We start from the raw sequence: 16,560 nt of genomic DNA, 5'->3' as shown, positions 1-16,560 counted from the left end.
TAGATTTTAACAATTAAATAAGTTTTGACTTGCAAGTCATATACAATTGCCATGGCAGAGTACACAAAAGCTCTAAAAAATTGACTGAATCCATCTCTGAGGATATACGTAGTGACACACTCAAAGACAACATGGCTAAATAACGGGAGTTTAAAACATCTCCATAGAGTGAATCATATGTTTTGGTAAGCAAAGCGCAAAAAAAAACATATAGCTAATACATAGGGCTTTAACAAAAGGCTGTCAGCAGACCCTGGAACGTGTATATGATAATGACAAGCGACTTGTGATTAAACAGTTTGTTGACCTTTGCATATGTCTAGCACATGTCATCAGTATCTGTCACTACCAGCAGTCTTTCATATTCACACTACTGCACACCAGTATTTTTCTGTGAACAAACTCATGAAAAAAGTCATGCACAGATTTATTCAATATTCCCTTTTTATTCAAAACAAACCCAGCTTGGTTTTACCCGTCTTTATCTGCGGAATTAAATGTTGTGAGAGAAGTTGTACAAGTATTTTTTTAACATCAACATTGTCTATGAGTCTCTTGCTTTTCACATCTCTCCAGTTCCAGTCTAAAATGATGTATTTTAGATATCGTAAGTTGAGGGCTTTGCTTTCCAGCAGCGAGATCATTCTAAATGGTGTGCCCACGCCAAAGTGTACTTTGTGTTTGTTGAGATATTCCTCCTGTTCTTCAAGCTGTAATCAAAAAAGACAACACTATCAGCGATTGCTAGAAATGCACATGATTTTGTTATTTACTTATATTTGTGTTTAAGGTGGAACGTGCCTCGGGGACAGGTTGGGCTTTCAAATTTTATCAATTATTTTCTGATCTACCACTTGTGGGGGTTCATTTTAAAGCTGCTGACATCAGAAAATTTTTCACAGTCTTAGTTTTTTCGAAAATGGAAAATGTTTATTTTTCTCCATAGAGTTAACACAGGGACAGCGGCCATTTTGAATTTCAAATATCGTGAAATCTTAGATAATTTGTCTCTCTACGACTAAATTTGCACGGTGATCCTCGATTTGTACTCTTGCTTCGGTATGAGAATGGTTGAAAGTTTCATTGAGGAAAGTTTGAGCAAAAGTTTAATCTTTCACTTTTGAGGCGTGTACTACCTTAATCAATGAAGTCAGAAATACCGTACTGGCTGAAGTAATACTGTATAAGTTTATACAACTACAGCATTGAACTTGACTCTTTTTTTTTGCTCTAACTGTCATGAAAATAGAATGTGCCTAAGAAACAAGATTTTCAGACTGTCAAATTTTTACAATTTTTACAGGTCTTCTTATGTATATACTCATTTTGAATCCTGTGGAGTGAGTGCAGTTTTCACTGTGTTGGTTTTTTCAAATTTTGAAAATTCAATTTTCACCCATTGAGTTAACAAAAGGTAGAGCAGCCATTTTGAATTTCAAAAAAAAAAATCAATACATTTTATGTTATTTGTTTATTCCATTGCAAAGTTTGCACAGTGACCCCTGATTGTTATTCTTGATTGAGAAAGAGAATGGCTTGAATTTCCTTGAAGAGAGTTTATGCAAACATTCAAAATGTTCAGTTTTTAGGTGGGTATTGCCTTAAATGAAGATAGTTCACGTTTCGAAATTGAAAGACAAACTTTTGCTGAACCTTCTGTAAATGTGTTCACTCACCCTGTTGCAAACAATTAGAATTCAAAAGTTTAATGGTAAAAGGTTTATACTTAGTTCTTAAAGCTCCATTGATACTAGTTTTTCCATAATTTTTGTTCTGTTTGTGACATATTTTCTTTTATTATTCCTGAAATCATGTAAAAATTAATTTTATAAACTCACCAACACAACCTATATGTGTAAAGCACTCTGTTATTGCTGATGACTAAATTTTTGGACCTTGTCAAGTATTGTGCCCTGAGCTACCCTGCAGACTGTACCATTATTTTTCAGGTGTGGTTTGATGGGCGTGAGGGCTGAATAAGTGTGTTTATGAGATTCTATGACAAGGTCGAAATTTTCTTGTGGACAAGACTTCATACGTCAACAGTAACATGGTACACAGTGCATAGCGTCTGCAGCGTTAATGACAAGAACTTTATGTTTAAACTCACTTTATAGATATTTATGAAATTACAGTTCTTGTCCCTTTAACACAAGATGGCAAGACTGAAAATACACCATCTTTACGGACAATCTTTACTCACAATCCATTTCATTTTTTCTACATTCTTTTGTTGGTATTTGAGTTGTGGAGTCGAGGTATTAAAATCCAAGCAATGCTGCAGTAATGTACAAAAATCTAACACTCAAAGAAGCAAATTATTTTCTTCATTTGTCAAAACTGTTTAATTGTTCTATCTTATTAATACACAATCAAACAGAGTTAGGGTTCCACTGGAATGACTAAGCATACCTCTAACGCAATGTGAACATAAAATGCAATCTGCCCTTTCTGTATAACGGCATATTTCAGGAAACCCCAGGACTCCAGCTCTGGACAAGCTTACCTTCATGTGTTTTGCAAACAGCTTGACACTGGTGCATTTCCCTTTGAAGTCAGCAGCTTGTCTGTTCACATCAACAGCTCTCTTGGCCGAGCTGCTGATTAGCAGAAGAATCGGTGAGTTAGTCTTCTTGTGTTTGACTGATGACGTTAACTTTGACCACTTTGGAATGACATCTTTCAGATACACGGAGAGCGGCTGCAAGTTTTCATTTGGTGGCAGAAACTGGTCCTCTGAAACATGAGGAAATCAAAAATGAAAATCTCGAGTTCAAAATTCGCACCTTGTGTTCTATGATTAAAATAAATGTCACCCTGGGTTCTTGACACTTTCGTTTCCACTTTAGTGCTACTCTGGAATTGAATTTTATTCCTGTTTTGCAGTTTTTTTGTATCTCAAATTATAATATGTACTTTAGTTCTCAAGAATTTGGTCAACCTCAGGGATTACCCTGGCTCAAGAACGGCATGAGATAAAATCAAAAAAAGTGGGAGAATTTCAAAGTCTGTGGGAACCGGACCTAACTTTCCCTGATTTTCTGCATATTGGTTAATTTGCATAACAATACACTCAGTGAGACAGTTTTCAGACATGACTGGTCGTTTATACTCACTTCGCTCCGTTTTGATAGCGTTTTACAAGTCATGCTACAGCATATTAAGTCAGGTGACGCTGCCGTCCGTTTTGGATTTTTTTTTTTTTAGTAGAATCTATTTCGGGCTACAAACTTGGTGAAGTTAGCCACACTGTACGATACGAGGTGTCGAAAGCAACACACAGGGACAGCCCGTGTCCGATATCTAAGCACTATACACGTTGAAATATAGTTTAAACTAATTATCACGAAATATTTCCATATAGTTTTCTAAACACATCGAAATTGAAAATCGGGGTTCGAAGTTTCAAAATATCAATATTTAGCCCCTTATCACATTCAAAATACGACGTCCGATTACTGTAGCAGTCCGATTACACGCACTCAACATGGGGGCAAAAATTTGGCAACTTTGACCCCCTAAATGCCACTTCTGTCGGTGTTAACAGTTTGAGGATAAACACAATAAAGTTTCGAAAGGTATGATAATAAGATTTCGTTGTGCTCGTCATTTATGAAACGGCTTTGGGCGAAATTCACTACCCTGTCCGAAAACTGTCACATTGAGTGTAGTTGTAATCGGAGGCGATCGAATCCATACTTTCTAGTGCGGGAGTAACGGAAGTACAGTAGTCCAGAATAGTGCATTTTCGTTTTTTCTTCGCACTACCACTCGTACTGGACACGAATATTCCTTCGAAAGCGCCATTTTGAGTGACGACAACACACTGTACATCAGCAATGAACACTTGCTGTATCGACTCCAATGATTTGTCAATGAACGCAAAACTTCCTGTTGGCAACCAATCACAAACGCTGTTGAAACGGGTAACTCTGCAACAGCTTTTTTCTAGCGTAATTATAGCGCTCTCTACGGCGACACAATGAGTGGTTCTGTACTGAAAACCTGCCAAATATTACCGATGAATTTAGATCGCGTAAATGTATCACGTACGCGCCATTTGAATTATCGGCGCGACTTTTTTGCCCAATTGATTTTCTGAATGCGATTTTTCTGATTTTTGAGCGTGAATATCGCGTTATCGCGCCCTAAAGTGATCCCTGAACCTAGATAAGAGTAGCCACTGATACACAAATGCAAAGGAGCTGAACATTTTAACACTGCATCAGGTATTGCTGTACTGGGTATGCTGCTGTAAACACAACAAAATGTAAATTTGCAATAGCCTACACTGATATTGCTCTATGGAATGAAGCCCTACATGACATCAGGTCCACACAGTCTCTCAACCCCTTCTGAGAATCCCTCAAAAAATGTTCTTTTAGTAAATTGATTGGATGTATTTTTCTGTCATTTTGTTATAAATGTACACTTATTGCATGTACACACTTCTACATATGCTTGCGTGAAATAAGTTATGCATCAGTCTATTTTCATTATGAACTTATTTTTGATACATTTATCACCCTCTAATATTGTTCACTGAATCTAGTAATTATTGTATTGATCAAGCAAACTGACTAGCATAGTGATATTTTTCCATTTGTTTTTTACCTTGTTACTTCTGTACATTGTGTATGTTTATTAACCAATGTCTGTACATTCATCTATCTAATGGCCAGCTATCTAATAGGTATCTATCTGTCTGTATGTCTGTCTGTCTGACTGACTAATCCATTCTGGCATTTTATTGCTAGCAAGGGAAGCACTGTTCTACGGAAGCGTATTCGTGCCATTTTTGTAAGAAAAAAAATTAAAAAAATCTCGTAATTACGAGTTTTGATTCTCGTAATTACGAGTTTTTGATTCTCGTTATTACGAATTTTAAAATCTCGTAATTACGAGTTGTTGATTCTCGTAATTACGAGTTTTTGATTCTCGTAATTACGAGTTTTTGATTCTCGTAATTACGAGTTTTTGATTCTCGTAATTACGAGTTTTTGATTCTCGTAATTACGAGATTTCAATTCTCGTGATTACTAGTTTCTGACTCTCTTAATTATGAGCCTTGATTTTACTACATATTATGAGACAAACTATAATAACTCAGTCTTTCTATGGTGTTTGGGCTCTTTACTGTGAACCTCTGCTCATATGTATTATTAATCATAATTCAACGAATACAAAGGTTAACGTGAATCTTGACTCGATCAGGTGTAGTGAGCAAGTATAGTAAACTTGTTAATGAATAAATGAATGAATAAACTTTGGGGCTGTTACATGGCTTACAATTGTAGATATTCAGTAACTTATCCAGCAGATCAAAAGTCACGCAAAGCATCATGCCAAGCATGGCCTATAGATTTTGTCTGTCCGGATAGACAATACATTCAGAGTTAAAGATGCAATGCATAAGTATGCTATTATGCCAAAACTTCACTCCTATAAACACCTATATTTGGGTCTTCTCCGACAAGCTGAAAAGCTCCCCTCTCAGGAAATAACACCGATACTACATGTGCCTGCCAAAGTGATGTTAACTTTTGACATTTAGCACAGACCGTCAGTTTTTTCATGTTGTGTCTACACTAGAAATCATGATGAGAAACCAACATCTTCTGAAATATTTGAACTATCCTACTGTATGATTTCTATGTGTCTGTCCGACATCCCCCTTCATGTATGAAAAGCATATCTAAAACAGCAGTAGGCCTCAACAAGAAAGTTGGAAAGATTTCAAAGCTTCATTTCATGTAAAAATAATGTACATAGACAGATAAAGAGAAGTATGACTTGTGTATGATGAGTGTCCTTGCATTGTTTCCTCTCAACATAAAATAACACTACACGAAAAATGTGTATTATCTATTTGATGAACTAATTGACATTTACATAAAATCCCTTTCAAGAACACAGGAAAATGGCAAATAAAAGCGAAAAAGTGATGATGAAATGATAATATTTAAATGGAAATGAAAAGGAAATTTCAATTAGACAATCAGATGGAATCATATAACACAATGAAAAGTAAATTTTCACTTGACTCGTGACGTTACGACATGATCATTATGCTCACATGCTGGCTTTTTGATAACTACACCATTTTAAAAGTTTAGGAATTTCCGATTTGCCTACTAGAAAAAAGCTTTTGATCATAAATATTCAATCATAATGACAATTACAGACTTTACATTTTCATGAAAGATAATTATAAAATATGTTTCAATATCCATATTTATGAGTTTCCGATTCTCATGATTACATGTATTAAATTCTCGTAATTACGAGTTTTTGATTCTCGTAATTACGAGTTTTTGATTCTCGTAATTACGAGTTTTTGATTCTCGTATTTATGAGTTTTTATTCTCGTCATTTTGAGATTTGAAATCTCGTAATTACGAGAATCAAAAACCCGTAATTACGAGTTTTTGATTCTCGTAATTATGAGTTCTTAAATCTCGTAATTACGAGTTTTGATTCTCGTAATTACGAGATTTGAAATCTCGTAATTACGAGATTTGAAATCTCGTAATTACGAGAATTAAAATCTCGTAATTACGAGAATCAAAATCTCGTAATTACGAGTTTTTGATTCTCGTAATTACGATTTTTGATTCTCGTAATTATGAGTTTTCATTCTCGTGATTATGAAATTTGAAATCTCGTAATTACGAGAATCAAAATCTCGTAATTACGAGTTTTTGATTCTCGTAATTACGAGTTCTTAAATCTCGTAATTACGAGTTTTTGATTCTCGTAATTACGAGATTTGAAATCTCGTAATTACGAGTTTTTGATTCTCGTAATTACGAGATTTTGATTCTCGTAATTATGAGATTTTAATTCTCGACATCACCTTTCTTGTGATATTTCTGCTCAGCAAATAATATTTGCGTGGGCTCCTTGGGGTTTTGTTTTATTTAACACTTCTGTGCTAAAGCGTCTATTTGTAGCCGACTTCTCCTTTTAATGACACGTGGTGAAAGAGAACGCAACATGCTTCAAAGGGACGAGTCCTACCATGCCAGCCATTTGACCACACCAACAGTGCGACATGTTCGAAGTCAGTCAACAATTACAAACATTTTAAGAAGCAGGAACTTCATTGGGCAGTTGTTTGAGTGTTACCAAACGGAAAGGTAAGATCTGCAATTGAACGGAATTACATGAGCATACTACATCGTCGACTGTTTTCAATGACGCCATTATCAGTGAATGTAGTGTTGTCAAGGTCACTCACAGCCACAGCTAAGCTAAGGGCGGACGGGAAGTTCTTGTCGGAAACGCGGTGTAGTTGGCCTGAATTTTCACTGAAATGTTTCTTTCTAGATTGGTCAGTTTCCTGTTATGGATAAGAGACCTATGCCATCCAATGATCACCGATGTGCTAGCCACGAATGCGCGGCATAAGAGTGATTGACCTGTATGACCCCTACTTCAACAGCAACCCACCATGCATATGCTAGCCCTGCGTACAGGTCTGTGTGTTCCCGGCGTTATATGGCCTCCTGGGGGTCCTTAGGAGGTAAAGGTAGGCAGGGAAAGGATTTTGCCCTGATAGAGTAGAATTTCGGCCAAAAAGACCGTTTTTTCGTTGCGGTCCGGATCCGGACCGCAGTCGCCAGTTATCTCCATAGACCGTTGCAGGGCTGTGGTGGAGGCCGTATAACGCCGGGAATACACAGACCTGTACGCAGCATATGCATGCTGTATGAACAGCTCCTGTTTGCTGTGCGCTCACATCTAAGTTGATGCAGGGCGATCTGTTTAATGTCCCTATCAGTTGATAAGTAATAACAGGAATTAATTGAAAGAAGTCAAGTCAATTCCTGTTAAAGAGCATTGTACATATTACCTACTTATTCCGCTTAATGTAGTTGCAAACTATTTTCATTGTGTACAGCTTGCCTTGCATTGTGCGTTTATGCATGTAGTGTGCGTTGTATCGATTGGTTTGTTGATACATCATGCTGTGATTGAACTATGTTCTAAATATCTTATTTTCCCATCAGTTTCAGATTGACCGGATAGTGATCCAAAATATGGATGGTGAACTTTGAGTAAATCACATGGAAACGTATTGCGATAGGCTAGACACAATTTAACAAACGCACCTGTTTGAGAATACCAATGCCATTTGCAATCAATATTTGACTGTTTTCTTCTTGTAAGTTTGTTAGTCATCAATTGTAGTTCAGTTTAATTTTATTTATTACATTTATGCTGTGAATAAATGCATTTTTTCAAATATGGTTGCGATGTATCAAACTTTTTGACATTCGGTGCAAGTGAGAACTGTAAATTTTAATTTTGATTTGCTGATCCACTAAGTACAGAGTTTACAGATTACAAGTTGCCCTTAAATTGGCAAACTAAGCAACATGGCTGAAGTGTTTTGTTTCTATACAGGCACAGACTTCCTTAACACTATTGCAACATTCTCATGTTAATGGCTATGATATATCATGCCCCCAGACTGACCAAAGTCTTGTAATAATGTTAGATAGAGGTAATAATGTAGCTGGAGGAAAACTACAATGTGTAGAGGCCATGATAGTACGCCATTTGAGTAGATAACGAGAATGAAGACACATGATTACGAGAATTAAAACCAGTAATATCGAGATTCAAAAATTCATAGTTACGAGAATTAAAACTCGTAATTACCAGAATTAAAAACTCGTAATTACGAGAATTAAAAACTCGTAATTACGAGAATTAAAAACTCGTAATTACGAGAATTAAAAACTCGTAATTACGAGAATTAAAAACTCGTAATTACGAGACTTAAAAACTCGTAATTACGAGAATTAAAAACTCGTAATTACGAGAATTAAAAACTCGTAATTACGAGAATCAAAAACTTCGTAATTACGAGAATTAAAACTCGTAATTACGAGAATTAAAAACTCGTAATTACGAGAATTAAAAACTCGTAATTACGAGATTAAAAACTCGTAATTACGAGATTAAAAACTCGTAATTACGAGAATTAAAAACTCGTAATTACGAGATTTAAAAACTCGTAATTACGAGATTTAAAAACTCGTAATTACGAGATTTAAAACTCGTAATTACGAGAATCAAAACTCGTAATTACGAGATCAAAAACTCGTAATTACGAGATTTTAAAACTCGTAATTACGAGAATTAAAACTCGTAATTACGAGATTAAAACTCGTAATTACGAGAATCAAAAACTCGTAATTACGAGAATCAAAAACTCGTAATTACGAGATTAAAAACTCGTAATTACGAGATTTAAAAGTCGTAATTACGATTATTAAAAACTCATAATTACGAGAATTAAAAACTCGTAATTACGAGAATTAAAAACTCGTAATTACGAGATTTAAAAACTCGTAATTACGAGAATCAAAAACTCGTAATTACGAGATTTAAAAACTCGTAATTACGAGATTTAAAAACTCGTAATTACGAGAATCAAAAACTCGTAATTACGAGAATCAAAAACTCGTAATTACGAGATTTAAAAACTCGTAATTACGAGATTTTAAAACTCGTAATTACGAGAATTAAAACTCGTAATTACGAGATTTAAAATCTCGTAATTACGAGAATCAAAAACTCGTAATTACGAGAATCAAAAACTCGTAATTACGAGAATCAAAAACTCGTAATTACGAGAATTAAAAACTCGTAATTACGAGAATTATCTTGTCATGAGAATCTATAGTCCGTCATTGTCATTGCGAATAAATGAATACATCGTCAAAAACTACAGTCAAGTAATCGCAAATTTCTAAAAATCTCAAAATTATGAGGTTTTCAAATTGCCAGAATGTTTGCATAATGATGATTTTGTAATTTCAATGTTTATGGAAGCATATGAAAATTTAACTATCACTGCGTTATTTCAACTCATCGTCTATTTTGAGATTTACTTTTCACTTCTACTTGATAACACTGTGATAAAATAAACATATTTTCGCTTTTATTTGCCATTTTCAATCATTTCTTGGGTTCTTGAAATGAGTTGCACTTCAATTCGGTCATTCATCTTGATCATAATCAATGTTTGTGTACTATTCTTTTACATTATTAGGAGGAAGCAATGCAAAGACACAGATTGCTAAACATTCTTTACTTTATCTGTCTCCATACAAACTTTGATTGTGTAAATCTTTGTTGGCAAATAATACTAATCTGGAAGTTTGGAAATCTGTCCGACTTCCTCATTCACTGCTGTTTGAAGGGGTATCAGAAGATGTCAGTTGTTCGTCATAGTTTCTAGTGCAAACCCAACATGATGACAACTGCCAATCTATGCTGGATGTAAAAAAAATAACATCACATCGGCAGGTATTCGTAGTTCGGGGATTATCTCCTGAGGCGGGGAGGGGGTGTTTATCAGGTTGTGAGACTCTAATAAAGGTGTTGACAGATGTGAAATATTTGCATAATGTCATACTATCGATATTTCACCCTAAAAAGAGTGTTTATCCAGCCAGACAAAATCTACACGCTATTATGCTTGACTTTTGATCTAATGGATAACATACTGAATATCTACAATTGTAGCTATGTAACAGTCCAAAGTTCATTCATTTATTTATTCATCTACGAGTGTATTATAATTGCTTACTACACCTTATAAATCAAGATAATACTATATTGAAAACACCATATTCTCATTGAACAATAACCAACAATATGTATGAGAAATAAGAGCTCAATCTATACTAAGGATTCAGTTATTATGGATTGTCTGATAACTAAAAGAATCAGGGCTTATAGTCACGAGAATCAAAAACTCGTAATTACGAGAATAAAAACTCGTAATTACGAGATTTTAATTCTCGTAATTACGAGAATTGAAAACTCGTAATTACGAGAATCAAAAACTCGTAATTACGAGAATCAAAAACTCGTAATTACGAGAATCAAAAACTCGTAATTACGAGAATCAAAAACTCGTAATTACGAGAATCAAAAACTCGTAATTACGAGATTTTTAATTTTTTTTCTTTACACAAAAATGGCACGAATACGCTTCCGTACTGTTTCCTATTTGTTCCTGGGAGATTTTCTAAGATGGGGCAGAATGAAATACAGCTCAATAAGGACTCAATACACATATATGAAATGTTAGGCAATACACATACCTTCTAGCAACATTTCTTCTTTTTCAACAACTGACAGCTTCTCTTGCAGTTCCTTCAGCAAAAAATCATTGAAGTTTTGGAGCTTGGCTCCAGTTTGCGTCTCCTTCTGTAAGTGTTCTGTGATTTTCTGGAAAAAACAAAACAAAACAGAATTCTCTGATTTTTAAGACTAGTCTTAGGACTGAAATCCATTTCAATTTACTCAAGTTTCTTTGTTGTATTTTTCCCATTGTACCTGTTTGTACACTAGTGGTCATGTACAAAAATTTGGCTGGAAATTGTTGCACCAATGTAACCACTGCAGAAGTGTACACACAGGATATTGGTAAATGCATTAGTATGTTCTCTTTCTCTTTCAACGGTAGAATGTGCCTTGGGGACAGATATTCGGATTCTCAAACATGTACAATTCATTTCTGATCTACCACTTGTGGGGGTTCGTTTTAAAGCTCTTGGTGTAGGAAAACTTTTCATTGTCTTAGCTTTTTGAAAATCTAAAATTTCATGTTTCTCCATAGAGTTGACACTGGGATGGTGGCCATTTTGAATTTAAAATATTGGTAAATCTTGGGGAACTTGTTTCTCTAATACCAAAATTTGTACAGTGACCCCTGATTTTTATTATTGATTTTGAAGACGATGGTTGAAATATTCCTTGAGGAAAGTTTGAACAAAAGTTTAAATCTTTCACTTTCAAGGTGCATACTACCTTAATGTGTGTTACAGTTACACTTTGGTGTACTAAATGAGATTACCCTGGCACATTAAACTTGTGTATCAATAGAAGTAGTATAATTTAACCCTTCATATCCATGGTTTGGCCAATAGCCATTGTTCTAAATGGTGATCACCGACCTGTTTGCAGGGAATTGCAGGTGAACAGGTACATTAAGTTTGAAAGTCAGAAAGGTGAAATTTCACACGAACATACAAAAAAGGTGTCAGCAGTGGTCAGGCCAGGGAAACTAGCGCCACCAATCAACATGGAATTGAAACACTTTTGTTTGTAATAATACAGGCATCTGCTCAACAAAAGGCTCGGCCTAAAATACAAAACATAGATGCTTATCAATTTCACTTAAAACACTCACTCTTCTCCTCCTTTTCTTTTTATTCGGTTCATTAATATTTTCTTCTGTAGTGTTTTCATCTTGGATTTTTCTTTTCTTCTGTTTCTTTATCTTTTTTGTAGAAGCACTGCTGCTGACATCCTCACCTGAAGACACAGAAAATCACAATATCATTGAAGATAACAGTCGGTGAAAGTGCGAGCACTGTGGCTAAAAGGGCAAACTGATTTTTTACCATTTTACAGCTGACGTTGGTATATTCAATACACCAGATTAGGTAATTTGCCCAGCAACTTAGCTGAGCAGTTTGCTATATGCCCTGCCATTTACCTACACAAGCCTTTTAATTACATGCAGATTGATAAAGAATCCATCAAACTCGGCAGGCAGCCCCTCCACTGAGTAAACTGATATGCCAACTCTGGAACAAACCATTTTTGACTAGCACCATGGAGGGCAGGTAACATGTCTGTCCCCAGGGGTGGAAGTGGGGGTGGGGGTGTCTTGGTCTCATCACAGGTTTCTTGTTGCTATTGTTTTAATATGTATTGCCAATAAAGTTTTATACTACCAACCTTTTGGTGTCTTGGTCTTTTGTTAGCACTGGTTTTGCAAAGATTTCTTTTTCTCCTTCATTGTGTCATGTATTTGTCCTTCGACAATCTTATGGGATGTTTTGTCACTGTGTTGCTTTATTATCTGATGCGTTTGATTGCCTAATGCGCCAAAGCAAGCAAGTGTATGTTACTAATCTGTGCACGCTGTCACCGGATTATTACAGGGTTAACTTTGACAATTCAACAACAATTGCATCAACAAGGGTATAAAAGAGGACTTGTAACCCATGTTGGTTCATTCGTTGTTGACTGTGTCAAAGTTAATCTGTTGTAATCTGGTGGCAGCGTCCACAGATTAGTAACTTACACTTGCTGGCTTTGGCGCATTAGACAATCACGCACATGATACAGGTAACAAAACAGCGCAAGGTTATTACAAGACAAATACATGACACTGTGCATGCAGTGAAGGAGAACAACTTCAACAAGAAATCTTCAGAAAACCAGTTCTATAAGACCAAGACACTTTAGGTTGGTAGTATAGATCTCTATTGGCAGTGTCATACGCGTATTAAAATAAAAATCTGTACTGAGACCAAGACAACCCTTCCTCCGCCCAAACCCCTGGGGACGGACATATGAACTGCTTCTATGCCATAATTGACATTATTACATGGCTCCTATATCAAACGTCGTACGCTCCATAGGATTCAATGGTAACTCATCGATGATGTTGTGGGCTGCATAGTCATCATTGGACTGAAAGTGAACCAGAACTATTTTCAACCTGACAACTTTTTGATGTAAAATGTATTGCATAGGAAATCTTATTTTTGGTAAATTTTGCCAATAAACCTAAAATATTTTGAGTGAAAACTGTGTAAGAGAGGCATGTAATGAAAACTTTACAGCCCAAACAAGGGACTATGTACCTTTAGGGCAGGAGACATTTTGCCCTCCTTTAAAGCCGCACTTTTCAATCCCAGGTTCTCGCATTAGTGGAGTTCTCCTCCCAGTCAAACGCTTGGCCAGTACGATGTTTGATTTCTATAACATTGATTACACAAACTGATCTCAACCTTTTGTCACATTTTGCTAATCCTGCAAACAGAGTTTATGCAAGCTTTGGATTGACGGTCGGTTCAAATCACCAACGGTCATTGATTCCCCACCACAAACGCTTGAATTTCCTAAAAAATTGTCTTCCAGTCGCGTTAGACTTTGAATATAACCACAAAGTTCGATCGGCAGCAGCTTCACTCAGTCTGTCTGTGTTTTTGCGGCCAGGGAAAACTAAAAAGTTGCATTTTCTGGAGCTTGTGCCTGCGTGTTGCCTGTTTGGTATCCACTTACACAATGAACGCCGCCATAACTTGGCATCCTTTTAATGGGAGGCTCCGCCTTTAATACACCCAGCGCGGCATATGGTCACCTACACTTGGGCACTTAGTCCCATGTTTGAGCTATAATATATATAAAATGGCAGACTTGTTGCTGTTCCACATGTTCGATGAAGGTAAAAGTGGGATCATACAGCTACATGTACCTCCATCCCTTCCTACCTTCTAGCTCTATGCAAGAATGCTTATGATTACTCGTTCCTGCATTGCTGCAGTAGCTTGAGGTTTTGCTTCAATTTCGTGATCACCTTACTGCCAACAGCTGCTGAAGTTTATTTTTTCAATTTACTCTGTGTTGATATTTATGTACAATCACAAAAGGAATAAAGGCAAATCTACCGACAATTTTGCGTGGTAGAGAAAGGCGGATTCTCTACAACACCAAATCGTCGGGGGATTGTGGGCTACAGAACTGCAGAAATCCAGGCAGCTGAAGAGCCAAAGTAGCTGCAGTGCCGTTGCCTGGGTATTTGGGTCGGACGGCTCTGGTTTTGCCGTCCGACCCAAATACCCAGGCAAAACCTCGAGCTAAAGCACTGCAGCTAGAGCCAAAGGAGATCCATGTGCACAAGCGGGAGGGGACTGAACAACGTATGTCTACGGGGTCTTTCACAGCGAGATTGCCACCACAAGCACCAGTCGGTCATGTAACACGTTTAAGCAGTTGTAGAACGATAAAAATACTTGGTGGAGCCTTGCTGTTTCCATACCTTTTACAGAATTTGGGCTCGGTGCCTCTGTTCTATCGTCAACCGCGGGATCTGTTTCGGCCCACCACTCATCTCCAAGATCGTCGGCCATGCTCACCTCTATTGCGTAACTGACTATAGCTAAGTAATCGCAAACCGTGTAGTCGTAAAAAGTAATTTTTACTCCTAGTGATATCAAAGGCTGTTTTTGAGGCCGATAAAATAAATATTATTAAAATATAATCGTTATACCGAAATAATAATCATTTTACCGGAATAATCGTTATAATCAACAAGAGTAAATCGAATCCGCAGTCTGAATATTCATGTGACGCCGAATCTTATAAGGGCTGGTTCACAAATACTGGCCCGGGGGAATCACTATTAATTTCAAGGTGGAAAGGGCCTCTAAAGTGAAAGACTTAAACTGTTGCTCAAACTTTCCTCAATAAAACTTTCGTCCATTCTCTTGCCGAATTGGAATAAAAATCAGGGGTGAACATGCAATTTTGGTACCAGAGAAACAAATTACCATACATTCACTGATAAATGGCTGCCATCCCTGTGATAACTCCATGGCGAACAATAAATTAATTTATTTTCGAAAACCTGAAACGGTGGAATTTTCTCTTGCCCAAAGAGCATTAAAATAAGCCCCCACAAACGGCTAATCAAAAAAGTATGACAAAAAGTTGAGTTTGAATAACTGTCCCTGAGGGGCATTCTGTCTTCAATATTTTTCTCGAGATAGATGAGTTCAGGGTGGAACATATTATCTTCGGGTGAGGGTGTCTGGCGATCAAATGGTTCACTTCTCAGAAGAATGCCATTTGTACGCTATCAGTATTACAATATCCAAGTCATCATTTTCATTCTTACTTTCCACGTCCTAAACCAGTCGGGTCACCATGCTAGATTCCAACATAAAATGGCAAGATAACATCTTTACAAGAAAACCAGTGAAAAATGCTGACCCATCAGGTTTTCTTAATGGGCGCACGCAATTACGCAGCTTCATTACCAGGTCACTGAAGCCTACTAGTTTCTTCAGTCATTTGGGTTTTACAAACCAACACAGAATGATAATGACCCTGCTTCAGTTCGTATCGGCTCCTTACTTCTTTGATGGCAAAAAATGTCATGAAACATTATGTCTGTGTGTCATACATTTCAAAAAGTAAGACGGGAACACCAAGTTTTCTTATTTCTTGTCTAAGTTTCCTACAACAGCTTTACTCTCAAGAAAATTCTCCCTTCAGTGAAAATAATAAATATCATGGCCATAGACTTCACAATGCTACCTTTGAACATAAAGACATGTAGCAGCCAGATGTAGATTAAGAATTTGAATATTTTTATAGAGTGGTCATCACAGAATAAGAATTTGAATATTTTATAGAGTGGTCATCACATAGTCAAGCAAACATTAAATAGTAAAAATCAGGGGTAAACTTACTTGATTATGAGGTAAAAATCACTTTATTTACGGATTCTTTGAGTCATGCAGTATCGTTAGTCGAGAGCCATCAGCTTATCAGGATCTGAAACTCAGTCTAAAGCTAACACAATCATGAGAGAGGGAGCTGGCAGAGTAAAACGAAAGAATTAAAATTTACCACACTGTTCACAGAGGGCGATACAGATCATGCATACGCTGATACACGAATTATATTTAGGATCTAGAGCACTCTAAAAGCGTCATTTTTTACATTTGGACA

At 36.5% G+C, this 16,560-nt stretch overlaps 1 protein-coding gene across 2 annotated transcripts; it reads right to left on the bottom strand.

The window, feature by feature from the left end:
* Nucleotides 1-426: 426 nt before the first annotated feature.
* Nucleotides 427-15,949, bottom strand: LOC139133495 (protein CMSS1-like). Of its 2 annotated transcripts, none has more exons than XM_070700122.1 (5): nucleotides 15,817-15,949; nucleotides 12,218-12,342; nucleotides 11,127-11,253; nucleotides 2,507-2,736; nucleotides 427-710 (listed from the first exon to the last, which is right to left on the bottom strand). In XM_070700122.1, exons 1-5 carry the CDS (start codon nucleotides 15,818-15,820, stop codon nucleotides 450-452), a joined length of 747 nt encoding a protein of 248 aa, XP_070556223.1. In that variant the 5' UTR covers nucleotides 15,821-15,949; the 3' UTR covers nucleotides 427-449. The 2 variants fall into 2 exon arrangements, with proteins under 2 accessions (XP_070556223.1, XP_070556222.1); XM_070700121.1 differs by lacking the exon at nucleotides 15,817-15,949 and adding an exon at nucleotides 14,864-14,989.
* Between the last annotated feature and the right edge of the window lie 611 nt (nucleotides 15,950-16,560).

The sequence above is a fragment of the Ptychodera flava genome, chromosome 5 (assembly GCF_041260155.1).
Source record: "Ptychodera flava strain L36383 chromosome 5, AS_Pfla_20210202, whole genome shotgun sequence".
In the NCBI taxonomy this organism is placed as follows: Eukaryota; Metazoa; Hemichordata; class Enteropneusta; family Ptychoderidae; genus Ptychodera; species Ptychodera flava.
The sequence above is the reverse complement of the archived record's forward strand: the minus strand, read 5'-3'. Positions and strand labels throughout refer to the sequence as shown.